General features: G+C 41.5%; 3 protein-coding genes across 3 annotated transcripts in view; 1 reads left to right on the forward strand and 2 right to left on the reverse strand.

Moving 5' to 3' along the window:
- The window catches only part of LOC308305564 (transmembrane protein 179-like), a gene marked incomplete at its 3' end in the record, with an annotated part of 467,552 nt that overhangs the window by 28,574 nt on the left and 419,757 nt on the right, over positions 1 to 19,221 (reverse strand). The window lies entirely within an intron of this gene.
- LOC308305316 (photoreceptor outer segment membrane glycoprotein 2-like) lies at positions 8,899 to 11,050 on the forward strand (the record flags this gene model as incomplete). Its single annotated transcript, XM_080750092.1, has 3 exons — positions 8,899 to 9,479; positions 10,100 to 10,346; positions 10,778 to 11,050. The coding sequence occupies 3 exons, from the start codon at positions 8,899 to 8,901 to the stop codon at positions 11,048 to 11,050; spliced, it is 1,101 nt and encodes a 366-aa protein (XP_080606218.1).
- Positions 14,596 to 19,221, reverse strand: part of ubr1 (ubiquitin protein ligase E3 component n-recognin 1) — a 47,087-nt gene continuing 42,461 nt past the window's right edge. Inside the window, exons 40-47 of the mRNA XM_080749951.1 lie at positions 18,614 to 18,701; positions 17,898 to 18,034; positions 17,703 to 17,811; positions 17,497 to 17,553; positions 16,962 to 17,039; positions 16,687 to 16,857; positions 16,137 to 16,238; positions 14,596 to 15,716 (exon numbers count right to left, since the gene is read on the reverse strand). Of these exons, the coding sequence (XP_080606077.1) occupies positions 15,575 to 15,716; positions 16,137 to 16,238; positions 16,687 to 16,857; positions 16,962 to 17,039; positions 17,497 to 17,553; positions 17,703 to 17,811; positions 17,898 to 18,034; positions 18,614 to 18,701 (884 nt within the window). The 3' untranslated portion in view covers positions 14,596 to 15,574. The remainder of the gene's footprint in view (positions 15,717 to 16,136; positions 16,239 to 16,686; positions 16,858 to 16,961; positions 17,040 to 17,496; positions 17,554 to 17,702; positions 17,812 to 17,897; positions 18,035 to 18,613; positions 18,702 to 19,221) is intronic.

Genomic DNA, 19,221 nt, shown 5'->3' on the forward strand with positions numbered 1-19,221 from the left:
TGGGTCTATTATCCTTCTCTCCACTCTGTCCCCACTCACTAAACCCATTGGAAATGCATTGGGTGCTTAAAGTTAAACATTTTTATTTTTTTATATTTATACTACAAAACATTTCAAAACCAAAAATACAAGCACACTTGTCCTCAGTAAGCTGAACACATAAAATTTTGAATGGTGTTGAAAGGTGTAAGCGTTTAAGAGATGAAGCGCGCCAAAGTTTTGAGGAGATACACATATAAATAAATAAATAATGAAGATAACATACGTGTGCTCGCCTTCCAGGCGAGCCCACAATAATGAAGATAACATACGTGTGCTCGCCTTCCAGGCGAGCCCACAATTAAAAACAAATTGTAGAAAACATAACATTAAGAGACCCGCCATACCTACAAGCCGAACCACCCAATATAACAGAATGGTTCCAAATAATGTCTGAGATTTTTGAAATGGAAAGGATGACTGCTAACTTGAGGATGAAAAGGGATGCCTTCGAGGCCAAATGGGAGAAGTGGATAAGACAAGAAAATCAGGAGGAATAAGAAATATTGCTCTTACTCAAAGATTACTTATGGTTGACCATAGAAAGATGATTGGCCCATGACATTCAAGCGATTGCATACACAATTAGCTGTTCTGATTCATACCTTACCAATAGAACATTTTAGTACAATTCTGATTTATTATACATGGAAAAAGGATAGACCTAGGAGAAAGGACAAAAAGGGTCTACTCTGTTCTATTCTTGTTATTTATCTGTGCTTATTTTTCTATTTTCTTTTTGCAATGTACCTACATACCATTGATTTTATTTTAATATTTGTCGTAATTTTTATATTTCATGAAAAAATGGAAGGAAAAAAAAGGCAAAACAATATCTCGCTTTATTCTGATCGTACTGCTTTCTTTTTTCTTTTTCTTTTTTTTTTTTTTTTTAACCCTTTCTTTTAATGTACCTTGCTTATCTTTATAAGAAATGTGCTACTATATCCCACAGTATACTTTTACAGCAGGACAGTAAAGAACAACTAGACCTCTTTCTACCATTATATGATGTTCGGCAGCCCTATATGTTGTTAATTTATTGCTATTTTATTTTATTTTGTTTTGTGTTTGATATATGAGTGTCACTGTTTGTTTAATGTCCTTTAACTTTGTGTCAAATAAAAAAAAAAAATTAAGTGAAAAAAAAAAAAAAAAGAGACCCGCCATAATGTGACTGTGTGACCGACCCTCAAAAGGGTCGCGCCAAACGGAGCCAATTGGGATACAGTTTGGTCTAATTCTGTAATTAATTAAAGCAACAAAGTAGATTTATTTGAGGTAATTGTACTCTAATTAAGTGTCTTAACATGTTCTAGGGGGAGTTGACCCCCAAACCCCGGTTGGGGAGACGTTAACCCGATGTTTATAAAGTCTGAAACTGAGTCAGTTGGAACTTAGAATCTGAACGCAGCTGCTGTTCTTGGCGTCGCCTGTTCGTCATTCATCGGCAATCATCGCCGCCGCCACTGCTCCGCTCGGGGCGGCAGCTGCATTCATTTTCTTCATTTTTTGCTCAGTTTCACACTTTTTAAAGATCGGGTTTACGACCCCCCAACGGGGGTTTGGGGATCAACCCCCCCTAGGGGTACAATTACCTCAAATAAATCTACTTTGTTGCTTTAATTACAGAATTAGACCAAACTGTATCCCAAGCGTTGGCTCCGTTTGGCGCGACCCCATCTGTGGGTCGGTCACACATACACATTATGGGTCTCTTAATGTTATGTTTCCTACAGTTTGTTTTTAATGATTATTATTATTATTATTGTAATATGATATTATATATGATGATGAAATGAATATCAATATCTAAATAGGCCTACTGTAAAGTTCAGTGGACTGAGTGAGGCAAAAAAAAAAAATCCCTTTTTTTGCGACGACGACGACGACGGGGGGGGGGGGGGGGGGGCGGGGGAGGCGCTCGATGCTTCAGCCCCCCGCGGACAAAACCCGGCGCCTCTGAATCGATGTATGTAGCCTACAGTACGTACACGTGCATTTGGTAGACCTATACACGAATGTGCGGCGTATGTATTCTGTCCTCTGCCCACCAGGTGGCGACCGTCGCCGTCCAATCCTCATGCAAATGAAGTTGAAAGAGCGTATTTTCCGTGGCATTTTCTTCAACTTTCAACTTTATTTGCAGGAGGATTGGACGCGACGGTCGCCACCTGGTGGGCAGAGAACAGAATACATAGAGCAGTATACTTCTGTCCTCTGCCCACCAGGTGGCGACCGACGCCGTACATTCGTGTATGTAGTGTAGGCTGTGTACATACATCGATTTGATGACTGAACCTGGCCTGACTTAAAAAATCACACCCGTGTGAACTGAGCGGTGGTTTACCCACCTCATAGATCATGTGTACCGATTTTTGTGACATTTGAAGAAAATATGTAGGAAAAGGAGCAAAAAGTGTGTTTTGGAGAAAATTCAAGATGGCGGAAAATCTATCCTGGCGCAAATGGGCGTGGCCTATATGGGGAGATGCGTCTTGACCCAAGGAATCCAGGGAAAAAAGAATTTTAATTTTCCGATCTACGGTTCAAGAGTTACGGGGCAAAACGTAAAGTGGGCCGTTATAGCGCCACCATGAGGCCGAGTGATGTAATTATTTTTCTATTCATTCTTAAAATCATTATGAATCTCCTCTCCGAGGTTTGAAACTGTAGCTCCTATGGTTTACGAGAGAAAAATACTTGAAAGTGATTTATGCATTGTCCCATTATAAGTCAATGGGGACAATTAAGCGTCGTTTTTTGCCGATTACGTCGGCATGGTAAGGCGGATCGGAACGAAAGGTAATAGAACACCATTCCCGGCCGAGCCGCACATTTTGATGTATATATTGCGCGAGTGGCGTAAATGGTGCGGCACTAGTTACGCGCCGAAGTTTAGGCTACATACAGACAGACAGACAGACAGACAGACACGGACGGAGACCCACACACACGGCCACGTATAGGAGCGTTGTGACCACCGCTCAAAAAACAGCCGTTACCATGCCAACGGATGGACGCCGTGGGCGCCACATGGAAAAAATCACACCCGTGTGAAGTGGAGCTGTGTGTGTGTGTGTGTGTGTGTGTGTGTGTGTGTGTGTGTGTGTGTGTGTGTGTGTGTGTGTAGATCATGTGTACCGATTTTTGTGACATTTGAAGAAAATATGTAGGAAAAGGAGCAAAAAGTGTGTTTTGGAGAAAATTCAAGATGGCGGAAAATCTATCCTGGCGCAAATGGGCGTGGCCTATATGGGGAGATGCGTCTTGACCCAAGGAATCCAGGGAAAAAAGAATTTTAATTTTCCGATCTACGGTTCAAGAGTTACGGGGCAAAACGTAAAGTGGGCCGTTATAGCGCCACCATGAGGCCGAGTGATGTAATTATTTTTCTATTCATTCTTAAAATCATTATGAATCTCCTCTCCGAGGTTTGAAACTGTAGCTCCTATGGTTTACGAGAGAAAAATACTTGAAAGTGATTTATGCATTGTCCCATTATAAGTCAATGGGGACAATTAAGCGTCGTTTTTTGCCGATTACGTCGGCATGGTAAGGCGGATCGGAACGAAAGGTAATAGAACACCATTCCCGGCCGAGCCGCACATTTTGATGTATATATTGCGCGAGTGGCGTAAATGGTGCGGCACTAGTTACGCGCCGAAGTTTAGGCTACATACAGACAGACAGACAGACAGACAGACACGGACGGAGACCCACACACACGGCCACGTATAGGAGCGTTGTGACCACCGCTCAAAAAACAGCCGTTACCATGCCAACGGATGGACGCCGTGGGCGTCACATGGAAAAAATCACACCCGTGTGAAGTGGAGCTGTGTGTGTGTGTGTGTGTGTGTGTGTGTGTGTGTGTGTGTGTGTGTGTGTGTAGATCATGTGTACCGATTTTTGTGACATTTGAAGAAAATATGTAGGAAAAGGAGCAAAAAGTGTGTTTTGGAGAAAATTCAAGATGGCGGAAAATCTATCCTGGCGCAAATGGGCGTGGCCTATATGGGGAGATGCGTCTTGACCCAAGGAATCCAGGGAAAAAAGAATTTTAATTTTCCGATCTACGGTTCAAGAGTTACGGGGCAAAACGTAAAGTGGGCCGTTATAGCGCCACCATGAGGCCGAGTGATGTAATTATTTTTCTATTCATTCTTAAAATCATTATGAATCTCCTCTCCGAGGTTTGAAACTGTAGCTCCTATGGTTTACGAGAGAAAAATACTTGAAAGTGATTTATGCATTGTCCCATTATAAGTCAATGGGGACAATTAAGCGTCGTTTTTTGCCGATTACGTCGGCATGGTAAGGCGGATCGGAACGAAAGGTAATAGAACACCATTCCCGGCCGAGCCGCACATTTTGATGTATATATTGCGCGAGTGGCGTAAATGGTGCGGCACTAGTTACGCGCCGAAGTTTAGGCTACATACAGACAGACAGACAGACAGACAGACACGGACGGAGACCCACACACACGGCCACGTATAGGAGCGTTGTGACCACCGCTCAAAAAACAGCCGTTACCATGCCAACGGATGGACGCCGTGGGCGTCACATGGAAAAAATCACACCCGTGTGAAGTGGAGCTGTGTGTGTGTGTGTGTGTGTGTGTGTGTGTGTGTGTGTGTGTGTGTGTGTGTGTGTGTAGATCATGTGTACCGATTTTTGTGACATTTGAAGAAAATATGTAGGAAAAGGAGCAAAAAGTGTGTTTTGGAGAAAATTCAAGATGGCGGAAAATCTATCCTGGCGCAAATGGGCGTGGCCTATATGGGGAGATGCGTCTTGACCCAAGGAATCCAGGGAAAAAAGAATTTTAATTATCCGATCTACGGTTCAAGAGTTACGGGGCAAAACGTAAAGTGGGCCGTTATAGCGCCACCATGAGGCCGAGTGATGTAATTATTTTTCGATTCATTCTTAAAATCATTATGAATCTCCTCTCCGAGGTTTGAAACTGTAGCTCCTATGGTTTACGAGAGAAAAATACTTGAAAGTGATTTCTTGCATTGTCCCATTATAAGTCAATGGGGACAATTAAGCGTCGTTTTTTGCCGATTACGTCGGCATGGTAAGGCGGATCGGAACGAAAGGTAATAGAACACCATTCCCGGCCGAGCCGCACATTTTGATGTATATATTGCGCGAGTGGCGTAAATGGTGCGGCACTAGTTACGCGCCGAAGTCAGGCTACATACACACAGACAGACAGACACACAGACCCACACAGCCACGTATAGGGAGCTGCACACAGCTCCAAAAAGTGAGTCCCAAAATGAAATACCCAAGCAACCAGCACACTCCTTCACAATATTTTATGAATATCATGTCATTTATCCATGGTCCCAATTTACCAGGATTTGTTCCGCTTTCTGTTCTTCTTTTAAGTTATTCTTCTGGTATTTATTCTGCAAAGGAAAGATTCTCCATTAAAGCATACGGTGGTGTTTGAACTACCAACTCCTGGGTCTCATGCACAGCATCTCAACGTATTGAGCTATGTGCTAGTTGCTGTTGATTGAAGAATTTATTAGAAGTTTGCAATAGAAAAAAGTACAGTTTCATGACAGTACAAATCACTGGTACAAGGTCAACTAAAAGGAGATCCTGGAAAGCCGAGGCTTATTTCCACAGGAACCACACTTTAAGTATCTCATATAACATTGAAAGACAGACGGATAGAACATAGTACTTTATCTAGGATAATATCAGTTTCAAAAGCATAATATCAAATACAAAGGCAGAAAAAAGAATAATAAAAGGGGGGGGCATGGGGGCTTAGTCTATTTACAAGTCACGGGTAGCAGCTGTCTGAAGGTGACTTTTCATACCAATTTTGAAGGAGGCTAGGGATTTGCTCTCCTTTAGGGCTTGAGGAAGGGCGTTCCACATGTTGATGGTGTAGCAGGAGAACGAGTTAGAGCCTTGTTTAGTGTTAACTCATTGAGTGCCAGCCTATCACCACTAGAGGGCGCCCAGTGACCAGAGAATAATAGAGATATGCTGGTAATGCATGCCCAAGCCCTGGAGCCATGACTTTTTTTACAAAGGAAAGGACACTTTCCTTTGTGCATGTACAGGAAGAGGATGAAGTTAGCTTGAAGTTAGCTATTGGCTACCAAGCATTTTAGAAGCCTTATTTTCGTCAACTTAGCCATGATTAAACCTTGCACACCTCATACATGGGAAAAAAACAGAGAAGAATGAGCTCTAAAAAATCCAATGCAATCCTGGATTGCATTGGAGTGGATTTGTGCAGTTTGTTCACAGCTTTCAAACAAAAAAATCCGATTGGAAATCCGTTCAGGCATTCTTGAGATAATCGCCATTATGTTTTACATGTAATGTAAACAAAAATGGCTGCCCTGTATGTTAGATGGGGTTGTATGGGGGTGGAACATGCAAAATCGCGATTGAAATCATGTTCACCAGATTTGATGGGGTCCAAAAAAAAAAAAAAAAAATTCAAAAAAAATTTTTTCAAAAAAAAAAAAAAATTTTTTTTTTTTTTTTTTTTTTTTTTTTTTTAAAAGCCGAACTTGTTCGGGATCGGCACACTACGATACGCTAATAAAGCCGAACTAGTTCGGGATTGGCACTCAATGAGTTAAATCTACGTTGATGATGATTAGTGGAGCTGCCTCTGGTGTTGTGGTCGTGAACATCCTTGACCATAGTTGAATGACCGTGTATCATAGTTGAATGACGTGACCGTCCGCCCTGAAAAGAAAACCCCAAAGCACTACTGCCTAAGTAACACATGAAAACCAGCAATATTGTCTTATGCCAAAAATAGTAGGCTAATTTGATCATGATACCTATGGATTTGATCATGGAATCCCTGTGTTGAGAGTCTGTTCATCAGACCGCTTGACCATAGCTCAGTCACATTGAACAGAAGCGTCTTAGTGATTTTCAATTGTTCTTTTGTATTTCAGCCTTAAAATGTAAAGGTTCTCTGTAGGACTGGGATTTTAACACTGATTGTTTTACTCAGAGTCTTTTTTTTTACTCAGAGTTTCTTTTCCAAGATTTGTTTTTGGGCTTTTATACCTTTATTGATAGGACACTAGAAAGATAGGAAATGGGAATCGAACCAGCGACCACTGCCAGGCAACCTTGCCTATTGTAATATTTTAACAAAGGCACTAGAGGGCAGCACGTGTCTATGAATTTTGAATACAATTATTTCAGTTTCACACACTGTTTTCTGTCTGTAGCCTATTCAAAAAGTATTATAGAAACCACGCACATTTTAATATCTTAAAAATGGGTGTATCCTTTGCAAAACTTCAATCAAAAAAACAATAGGCCTGCCTACTTGCCTGCATGTTAAAACATCAATAAGGGCTCTACCATAAAAACAATAAAAAATAAAAATAAAAAAAAAGATATGAACAGCGCAGACATGAATACGCATATTGTTGTCTAATAAAATATTCAATCAATCAATCAAGGGCCTATAGTGGGCCCAGGCCCAGGGGCTCCTGAGCTAGAGGGATCCTAAAAAGCAAGAGCAAAACAACAACATTAGACTGTTCTAATGTCCATCCATACATTACAACAATGAGGGGGCCCATTTAGATAAATCGGGGTAGATAACATACAGTATGTCATTATGTTATATACTCCGATTTATCTCTGGTTGATATGCTATACATTTCGGTTCCGTTTCTTTTTTGGTAGGAGAAGTTTTTGTCATGACATGAGATGTCTTTCTCTTTGTTCACCACTGCTGCATTGTTGTTACCAATTAAACAAATACATTTCCCATACAAATGACAAAATAATAATAATCATTGTTGGTGTTTTGTCTCATGGTGTCTGTTCCCAAATTCATTCTACTGATGTCTCGTCTCATTAGCTGTGGTTGAAAAATAGCAGTAGCCAACTAGCCTGTACTAAACATCTAACACACCTGCATGGACTATTTATATGTTGCCTGGGTCATTCCTATGTGTTGATGCACCAACCTGGATGCACTTCAACCTCGACTGTGGTCCTTGTGCTATTGGTCATTACAAATCCAGTGCTAGTCAATCAGATTTGCGCTGGTGGCAGAAGGTGGGACCAAAATCCCCCTGGGCCCAGGGCTGATTAAAGATTAATGGGGATTAGATGGAAGGGTGGCTGTCTACACTCTATCTGTGTCACAGAGATGTGCCTCTGTCCAGACAAAATCTGAGGATGACAGAGAAGAAACAGAAACAACAGAAAGGAGAGAGTGACCTCAGATTGACCTTGTGAATGGTACCCAGGCTGAGGTAAGGACAGTGGGATGCTCCTGTAGTCCTGTACTCTTAATTCAGGTGTTGGTAGTTTTGCTGTGAGTGAGATTCTTCTCCATTGCACTTTATAGCCTACAGACAGAGATGCTTACAGCTCGATACAGGAGGGAAAGCTGATTTGATTTGTTGACCAACAACTGTCAAAGTGATCTCCTGTCCAAGGCTGGAATCATTTCAGTAATTGATCGCTTTCCGTTTCTCTATTGATCAAGTGTCTATGTCTGTGTTTTTTGCAGCTGCCTGTAGTTTCCATATACCGTGGATAGTGTTGTCAGTTGTGTTACACAGTGTGGTACTGATTTCCCACCATGGTTTTACAGAACCACCAGCACCTTACCTTGCCATAATGCTGTGTCCACAAGATATCAATCATCTCCATACTACTAAGCTGCTTATGAGAAGACCTTCAGAGAGCCGCATAACCCACCCCCCTTTCCCAGCACCCCCATACCCCCTGTAGGGTAACCTGTTCCGTTAACCTGCCTACTATATGTCCCATTCCTAATCTGACCTGGATGCTGAATGAAAGTATTGTGTGTACGGGAAGAAAGCTAAGATGGCGGTCTTGAGAGTGAAGTTTACCAAGACCAAGAGGGACAAGCTGGCCCAGGTGCTGTGGATACTGAATTGGATCTCGGTGGTCACTGGTGTCATCCTGTTCAGCCTGGGCCTCTTCCTGAAGGTGGAGATCGACAAGCGCTGGGAGCTGATGGCAGAGAGGGACATCCACTACGTCCCCAACATGCTGATCGCCGTGGGCCTCATTGCCTGTGGCATCAACTTCCTGGGAGGGAAGATCTGCTACGACTGCGTGGACACCACAATGTTCTTGCGCTGGAAACTGATCATGCTGCCATACATCATATGCACCTTCTTCTTCACGTTCTGCGTGCTGGTGGGGGCACTGATGTGTTACGGCATGCGCGGCGAGCTGGAGGAGTCTCTGACCATCGGGCTGACAGAGGCCATGAGATTCTATAAGGACACCGACACGCCAGGCCGCTGCTTCGTGAAGCGCACCGTGGACCTGCTGCAGATAGAGTTCCAGTGCTGTGGCAACAACGGCTTCAAAGACTGGTTCCAGATTCAGTGGGTCAGCAATCGCTATCTGGACACGTCCCGCAAGGAGGTGGTGGAGTAAGTACAGTATTAGTCTAGATAAAGACTTCAGCTGATAGAGGTGGACAGTGGCTCAGTGGTTAGGGCAGTCCCTTCACAACAAGGTCCTGGGTTCGAACTCTTCTGGTGCCTTTCCAGTTAACTGTTGAAAGACATGTACTGTAGGGGCCTTTTCCACCAGCAAAGAACCGGTTCGGGTTCTTTCTCCCACCTATGGGATGAACCAGAGGTGAGCTTTTCCAACGAGAACCGAGTTGGTTCCGAACCGTAAAAGTTGGTTCGCGGCCGGTACGCAAGAACGAACCAAGGTTCCAAGAAAGTTGCCATCCCATAGGCGGGAGAAAGAACCCGAACCGGTTCTTTGCCGGTGGAAAAGGCCCTGTACTGTTTGTTAGAGGACATACTCATGGCAGTGCCCTTGAGTAAGTCAAGGCACTGGCCTTAATTTCCCTTAAAACTGTCTGTCACTGTCCACCACTCTCAATATTTAGGAATGCAGACATGCAGAAAACTAATTCTGGTTATATACAGTAGGCTGTTTGGCAGAAATAACTAAACCAGCCCATACAAATTCATACTGTAACTTCACATTAATGTCCTTTCTAATACATCATTATTCTCATCTTCCTGGTCTGTAGCCGTTTAAGAAGTAACGTGGAGGGGAAGTACCTATTGGACGGGGTGCCCTTCAGTTGCTGTAACATCAACTCCCCCCGGCCCTGCATTCAACTGCAGATCGCCAACAATTCGGCCCACTTCAACTACGAGTTCCAGACAGAAGAGCTGAACCTGTGGATGAGAGGCTGCCGCCACGCTCTGCTTGACTACTACACTCACATCATGCAGTCCATCGGCCTCACAGTGCTCATCATCTGGCTGTTTGAGGTGAGTACATGCTAGGGAAACATAGAAACAAGCTGCTGATTACAGAATATAATGTGAACGACTAGTAGTAAAAAGTATGCATTTGGCTTAAAACTTACAAAGATTTGCATTCAGGGCCGTGCTGTCACTCTCACTGTGGGGAGAGTTCAAATAATGACTAATCCCTGATTAGAACCTCAGTTGTCAACTTGTCATATTAACACCTGCAAATTAACACCTTCGATATCCATGTAGCACTCTGTGTGTGGAAAGTCCCCATGTCCTCTAATGGGTTGCATACACAGCATGTATGCATGCACAAGTGCTAATTAATCAACACAAAATAAATAGTGTTTAATAAACAAGCGCTACAGATTTTTATGTGTAGGCATGCATAACCCAATATTCAGGCAATCATGTCAGTTATTTTGTGTCTATGTCTCTGCCTTCAGCTTTCAGTGTTGACAGGAGTGCGCTATCTCCAAACGTCCCTGGAAAACGTGCTGAGACAAGGAGATCCCAACTCAGAGTCAGATGGCTGGCTTCTGGAGAACAGCTTTGTAGAAACGGCCCGCTCAAACTTCAACATCATCAAGAGTCTTGGCAAGTGCAACCAGATAGACACAGCCAACAACGGAGACCCAAACATTAATGTCCCTTGTACCTCTACAGCTCACTATGGTCCAGACAATGTGCCTCCAAAGCAAATACCTGTAGCCAGTTGACCGGCTAGATAACTAAACCCCACCCAAAGACTTTACCCAGCAGCGGTCCCAAACTTTTCCCTGCCAAGGCCCCCAAATAGCTATGGTCTCTGGCTGTTGGCGAAATGGCTTTTGAAAAGAAAAAAGAAAATAGCTGATCTACAAGATTGTTTGTTTGGAGATCTACTATTTTAGCTATTTGGCTGTGGCCCCCACTTTGATATCCTGTGCCCTACAGCACCCATAAGAGTTTTCATTCTTTACCTGTTTGTTGTGCATTTGTGTAAGTATAATGGTCTAGTCAAGAGACAAAGTGATCCAGAACATAATGTAAGTACTTGTAGTCGAAGACATTTTAATACGGTGTACGAATGAATGAGGTGTGCATATTTCTACAATGGAATTCCATTATCTCTTGTTGAAGAGAGGAATAATTTATTAAGAGTATTAGCCTTCAACCAAATAAGGGCAGAATATAAGTCAATATTTCATTGGCTGGTTTGTGCTCTAATGTCTTGTTTACAAATGTCATCTTACTGCCTATAAGTGTTGGAATTTCAGAGCCGATGCTTTTAAGTATCATGGACTGAGTTTGTTTATACCTGTATGTAAGTGACAGATGGTAGGAGGGTCTGAAATTGGTCTCGTACAATTTCTTGCCTATTTTCACTCGACCATAATGACCTTAAAATGTACTCTGAAAGAGTGGATAATTTGCCTAGCCACAGCAAAGTTCCAGCATATAGATTCAGGCATGGGATCATGTAATGTCTATTTAAGAAGTCTTTGTGAGGCCTTGAAGGACAGAGCTGAATTGTATTTATTTTCAATGATTGTCTTGACAGTCATTGGGTCTTTTCTTCTTAAGATCTTTGGACCCGTTTCTCTCATTTCCACATAAACGGCATGTTGTCAACATCCTAGAAATAGTACACTCAAATCTGGCCCACCTGGTGTTGCCTCTATAGGCTACTGGGCCATTTTCACCATCTCTCACCAGGCTCCAGCATGGGAGCACACTAACTCTTTTTCTCTTCATAATCAGTCCGGTGAGAGAGTGTGAAAATGGCCCAGTAGCCTCTTATATAGAGGCAACACCAGGTGGACCAGATCCTCACTGATGCCACACTCCTCCCTCCAATCAGTCTCTGCAATACAGGCACCAGGTTAGAAACCATGACCACCATCTGTGTTACCCTGACAACCCCAGAGTTGTCACATACAGTATACACAATTTACTGTTCAATATTACATCTCATGTGCCTCAGCAATGCTAAACGTTTGTTTCTCTGAAACTGTATAAAAACAGTTTTGATTGTAAACCTTCTGTGCTGTAGGCTACTGTGTGCATGGATCTTGGATGCTGGTAAGGAGAACCCAGGGAATTCGTTTCTAGTTTCTCCTTACCAACAATAAAAAGTGAGAGTATGGTAAAATTATTGTTTCAGTGTATGCCTATATAAATTGTTAAACTGAAAGATCAAATGGCACTTAAAATTACAATCCGAACAGTTTATGAACATACAGTGGTGCAAAAAGTGGCACATCTAGTGTAAAATTAGCAGCATCTGCTTCAAATAACTTTATTGTCAATAAGTAGGTGTCCTGACACCATGGTCTAAATTTCTCAATGGAATTGTAGAGACCACCACCTCTACCCACTGCACGTGTGTTATTCATACTGTGATTTAAAATAGCATGTTATTCATACTGTGATTTAAAATAGCATGTTATTCATTTGAATATGCCCCGGATTGTAACTTTAAAGGTCTGGCAGTGAACTGTATGCTGTAATAAAATGTTTTAAAATTCAATGAGCATGAGTTTTGTTGGAAAACCTACAGTACTTCCCAGAGGAAGTCTTCTTGTTTCACTTGAAGGTGCAGCTTAATGGTTTTCCACCTTCAGGGAATGGAGACAGAACATAATATCCTGTTGTTATTTAAAATTATGTCAGAATACCACATTTTATTTTTTTTAAATAGGCAGTCCACTCACGGGACCCAAACAGGCCATGGGACCTAAACCAGATTTGTTGACATAAAAGTGGTTTATGCCTTGACAACAATAAAGTGTAATTGTGTATTTTTCTACAAAGATATATTTTTGAAATATTTTGTTGCTGAAGTATAAATGAGGATGTACACTTTTTTCTGGTAATTCTGTAATCATGAGTTAATACTATTATCTATTCTACAGTATCCATTTGTCAGTGAAACTTTGAGTTTGAAACAAGCTTACAAGCTTTATAAGAGTTCAGGAATTACTGTTTGAATCAGCAAATTCTGTTACTCTCATTTAATTGTTTTCGGCCTACATTTTTAATAGAAAGAGCTAGACCATTAACATGTATCTACTGTAAGTAAGCCTGGCCCATAGGGTATCTATAGAGTATCTACTGATGTTGCACGAGGCAGCTTGATTTACAAGTACACCCCTTGGACAACCCTTTATGCTGAGTGCGTAGCAGGGACTGGGAGGCATTGGGTATACATTTTATAGTCTTTGGTAAGACTCATTGTGGACAGTCTTAACCACAAGGCCACGGTACCATAAAGGTGTAGACTGCCCAATTTAATTGCGACTGTAGGTCGCAAGTTTACTATGAAAACCGCATAAAAGGTATGTACTATATACAGTACATGGATCTCCATATATGGGTAACTGGTCCGATATACATCACTGGCCAGATGGCCAAGAATTGGCGCGACATTGCCCTTCGCATGTCGCCCTGGGGTGTCTTACTAGTATAGTTAGTACAAAAGGTACACAAAATAACAGAGGGTAATAGCTAATGCTTTATTTCAACAGAGTTAGTTATAGCACTGTTAAGCAACACAAAAAGAAATTTAAATATGCACATAATTGTCTTGAAAAAGGTGATGTACATTTGTGAGTCAGTAATTGAAATAATATACTATGTCATATGTTCAACAAATCATAATTATGTATTTGTCTTAAATAGAATATATAAGAGGCAATTTTCTTATTAAATTCAATTACATAATCATAGTGTATATTTATTGTAGTTATGTTGACAGGAAGAAGTTTCCACTAGTTGTGTCCAAGTGTAGCACATTACTTATTTGCATGGTTAAGTGTTTGACAGTGTTCCCTTAAATAACGTTTTAAAGATATATGGGTGAACATGATCAGGGATTGGTCATCTTGGTGCTCTTAAAGGGCCTTCTCCAACTGCCATACATAGTACAGACATTCTCATACCCTTTGGGTTGCCTTTCAACTTCAGTACTTGTTATAACCATAATAATGGCAAAGACATTACAGAAAATTTACTGGGATATTCACAAAAGCTCTGGTGCCAAAATAGCAATACATCTTTATTACACCTATAGTGGTTCTCGGAATAATTTTACTTGAGCTGTACCATTCCTACAGTATTGAAATATGGACACTGAAATGTTTTATCTATGAACATCTTGTGTAATATATATATACTGTATATGCGGTGTGTGATTTCAGGGTGTGATTTGTGAGCACAGCCCACCCTATAAACAGTATATATATATATATATATATATATATATATATATATATATATATATATATATATTGTATATACTGTATATGCGTGTGTTAATAGTGATGGTCAATAAGATGTGGCTCTGCCATTCGGACCATCAAAACTGAAAAAAAAAGTCACAAAAATAAAAACGGGAAGCATAATCCAGATCCTTCACAATACTATTTCTGAAATGGTCTCTGTTCATCCCCGTAAAAACAGCAGAATTCCATATTTATAACTTATATCTAATAAGTTTCAACACAAAATTCACAGCATTATGAGAGAGTAAGGTAGAGAGGCTGTGTCCGAAATCACTCACTACTCGCCATATATTAATTTTTAGATTTTGTAGTGTTGTCCGAATGTATACATACTTATCGTACATAGAGAACTCATCGTATCCCACAATGCATCATGAACCACCAATGGCCAAGTTATACCGGTATATACCATCATGCATTGTCCTGAAAGACAAATGCCCAAATTGATCTGGCACATTTTAATTGCGATATCATTAATAGTGTCTGAAAGTGTCTTCATGTTGCAGATGAGATCATGATAGTCCTCTAGAACTTCATATATAGTGAGCAGGAAGTAGTAAATGAGTGATTGATATCAGACAGAGATAGATTCACATAAGTGACATATTGGTGTGTAACATTTTTGTCTTTATTTGATTGAGCCTCTTTGGAAAGAGCATTATTGTAGGAGAAACTCATTCTCACAGCAGACAATCAAAATAAAACAAGGCGACTTAGGTTTCTTCACTCTTCGTCGTCCTCCTCCTCCTTTATGCTCAGCCCCATGCTACCTGGCTCCGTTCTGGGGATTCGTCAGGTGCAGTGGACGTCTGTTCAGGCTCCAACGATCTCAGATTAGAGGACCGTTTATGTGAGTGAGCATGCGTGCTTGTGTGTGTGTATGTGTATGTGTATAAGGAGCATTACAACAGACTGTGCTCTATGGCTATGCCCTTCTTGCCTTGGCGGTGGCGCTACCCAACACAACCGGGCTGATCCTCAAAACATCTGCCACTCGAAGGCAAACATAACGTTGACCACCTCCAGGCTGCGTGCGATTTCCTCCAGGATGCAGTGCTGTTGCCATAACTGGTGGAGCTTCCTGTAGCGTTCTGGGCAAAGGTGCAGCGGGTTGCCCCTTCTGTGGAATCAAAAAGACAGAAACACACTCAGACCCTGAGTACTACAGTGTCTCTATTTGATGGAGAAAATAAGAAAAGCTAAAAATGTATTTTCTTCTGAATTTTGTTGTTTTTTGACAATGAATGATATTTACTGATAATATTTGTTACTTTTGTCAATTGTCATCTTCATAGATGGTGGTCAGCCACAAACTCACAGTCACAACAACTGGCCAATAAAAAAAGATACCAGTTCTGTTCAGAATTTGTCGTCTCACGTCTTGCCACAAAATATTAGAAAACGCTCAATAGTGGGCTCGATAAAAGCCTGGCTCAAAAAGCAGGATCGATAAGGTGCTCATTATGAATACAAATTAACAAGTAAACTGAACTACAGAACTACATATTACAATGCAACAAACGTAATGAAAACATCTTACACAAGCTGAGGGTCTGTCTCCCCATAGTCATCAAGGTAAGGAGCAGGGTAAGTGCTTCTTCGTGTCTTACTTGACATGAGTACCACCTCACACTCTCTTATCCTGTAAGCATGCAGAACAAATGAATAAATTAAACAAAAAACAGGACAATAAGGCTTTAGAAAATAATGTAAGGTGAATAGCATGATAACTAGAGGCAAGCCTTCAAATGTTATCAGTCCTTCGATGAAAAGTTCAGAAATGTATAACAATATGTTGCATAATTGCATAATTTACCAAATTGCACTGCATGTCAGATACTGAGTTATAGCTCTAATATATGAAGACTTGTGGCCTTATGTTGTGATTTGATGATGATACAGTCTATATTTTGATATGCATACAGTACACACACACACACACACACACACACACACACACACACACACACACACACACACACTCACAAAACAGACAGCCTCATTACAATAGTTTCCTAATCGCTTCCCTGCTCAATTAAAACATCGCTGACCTCTGAGATTGCTAAATCTTGGTTCTACCTTGAACCTACCTGAGGAAAATTCCCACTCCGGCACCACAGGTGGCAGCATGGGCTGTGCACGCTCCCACGTCCTCCCCATCCAGCTGGCTCTGACAGCACGTGCTCTGAGAACACAGCATGGCCCCACAGAACAGGCACAAAGTGGGATGCTTCCTCTCGTCATCAGTAGATTTGGGACACCTGAGGACGAAGAACGGAAGAGGGCGAGTGATGGGTGAACATCTACCCCAAACTATTAACAACGGTAAATACAAGTTCAAATTAATTAGTTAATTATTACTTACTGAAAGTGACTGGCTTGATTGAGGAGGGCGCTATAATCCTCAGGAAGCTCAATTAGGTGATTCCTTCTCCTTGGGTAACTAGACAAAAATAAATTGTAAATCAAGCCAATTGATTTAGTCGGACATTGTACAGCAGAATGAGCAGATCAAACGCTGACACCCTGTTTGCTTCACTTGACGTGCTGTTCACACACAATCGGTCATCAAGGAAGCATGTCAAAGCAAAGAGCTGTTGAAACAACATAAATGCATTCTCTCTTGCACAATGGCTCTAATCAACAAGCTTTTATTTCCAGCATGTTGCATCAAAAATAGGACAGATCAATCCATCAATGTCAGCTCGAAGCAAGTGTCAGAGCCAAGCATTTGATTGGTGAGTATGAATTAAAATAGGCCTAAGCTTTTTTCTTTTTTGAATATGTGCCTATAATGAAATGCCTAAAATAGGTATGCCAGGGTGAATGTGGTTAAAGTGGAAAAGATTTATTGCTTGACACCTGGAGATGTGTGCTGTTTGAATAAAGTGTAAGCCTACCTGATTGTCTGGATTTCCCCTTTCAGGGCTTTGGTTACAGCTGGGCTCCCACACCACCTAAAGAACAGAAACTCTCATTATAATATAGCAATGTTCTTCTTTTGTGCAGCAAATATTAACCATGAAACATCAAATGCCTAAACCTCAGCTATACATTCGTCATTATTACTGAAGGCCATACAGCCATAACTGATTATTGATGTTACCTCTGTAGCAGTGGATTAACACTCTCTCTGTGCACTTGGAAGAGCTGAAACATATTGGAGGGTAGTGCCAGGTAATTGCACAGCGCCTCCATCTGTCCTGAAGAGGTAACTGTAAAAGGGAGACTCATTAACATCTCACTGACACTGGAAAGCTCCTTGTAATAGATAGCAATAACAAGGAATGATCTACAGTACCTGCAGCGCTGGAGAGCTCCTCTGGTGGGGGCACTCCTGTAAGGCCATTGAAAAACAGAGCAGCACATCGCAGGAAAGGCACAATCCCTCGCCTCACCCTTTCTGCCACAGAGCTGCCGGAAACATCCGAGTTCAGTCTGACAAACGAGAGAACAGCGGAACAAAACGTCAAACAAAAGTGATTACAGTTAAGGCCTTTACGCATTGGCAAATTAGCGAAGCAACACAAATAAACAACCCGAAAATGTGGAATATTCCACCACGTTTACCTATACACATCTGAAATGAATCAGCACTTTTCATCAGAAGCAAGCAATGTTCTAATGGGTGTCACAGCTCTCACTAGGCTACGGGTCCATTTGGTTTCATATAGTTAAATCAACACTAGGCTATGGGTCCATTTGGTTACGTGCGTGCAGCTTCAAAACAAATGGAACGGCACTCCACATACAGTAGTTCCACCGGCAGCACACCCCTGGTTATAGGGCGGAAAATATAACAGACGCATCTTCCCTCATTGCTGATGTGGAAGCTTGCATTGACTATGAAATCATACAAGCATAGCATGGCCAGTGTTGCCTCTCAAAATTTTCAAATGCGATAAAGCGGATTGTGAAGCCTCCTCCCCACTTCCGTTTCATCTGTTGCAAATTGCAAATGTATCTGATTAAAAATCTAAATCATCATGCCCTTAGAGCAAAATGGAGGCACCGTACCCATGAATGTGTTGTGACACTGTAGCATAGAATTCTGCTGCGGCCCTGGCCTCGTCTCCCTCCTCTCCACCTGCTACTGCTGGGAAATCTGGACACACAGATGGGAAATCATTTGTTAATTACATGCTGCTAAGTTGATATTACACTATGAGGTTAAACTGAGTGGACGGTTGAAGCTAAATGATTGATGACTATCTTATAATAACATTAGCTTTTAATTGCCATCTCCAACATTGCTAAGTGTTGGAGATGGTTTCCCAAAGCCCCAGTCAAACAAACAGCGTAAAGACATGTTTACCGTAGTAGAGAGATTAATATTTACAATAATCTTAACAACATGTAACAAATGTATTTTAAACAGTAGTTTTTGTCTAATAATTTTGTTGGTAACGCTAATTAAGCAGTAATTAAACTAGAAATGCAGTTCCTGCAGAAACTGTGTGGGCTCGCTGAAAACACACACAAAGTATATTATGTACTGTAGAAAATGTACACATCCCTCCTCAAGAGAGCAGTACATGCCCATATGGCACATATGCTGTTCTTATGGGGGGGGGGGGGGGGGGGGGGCAAGTTTAACCAATCCTCAAGCCCGCACCACTCCTCCA

The sequence above is a fragment of the Nannobrachium achirus genome (assembly GCF_963921795.1).
Source record: "Nannobrachium achirus genome assembly, chromosome: 20".
Classification (NCBI taxonomy): Eukaryota; Metazoa; Chordata; class Actinopteri; order Myctophiformes; family Myctophidae; genus Nannobrachium; species Nannobrachium achirus.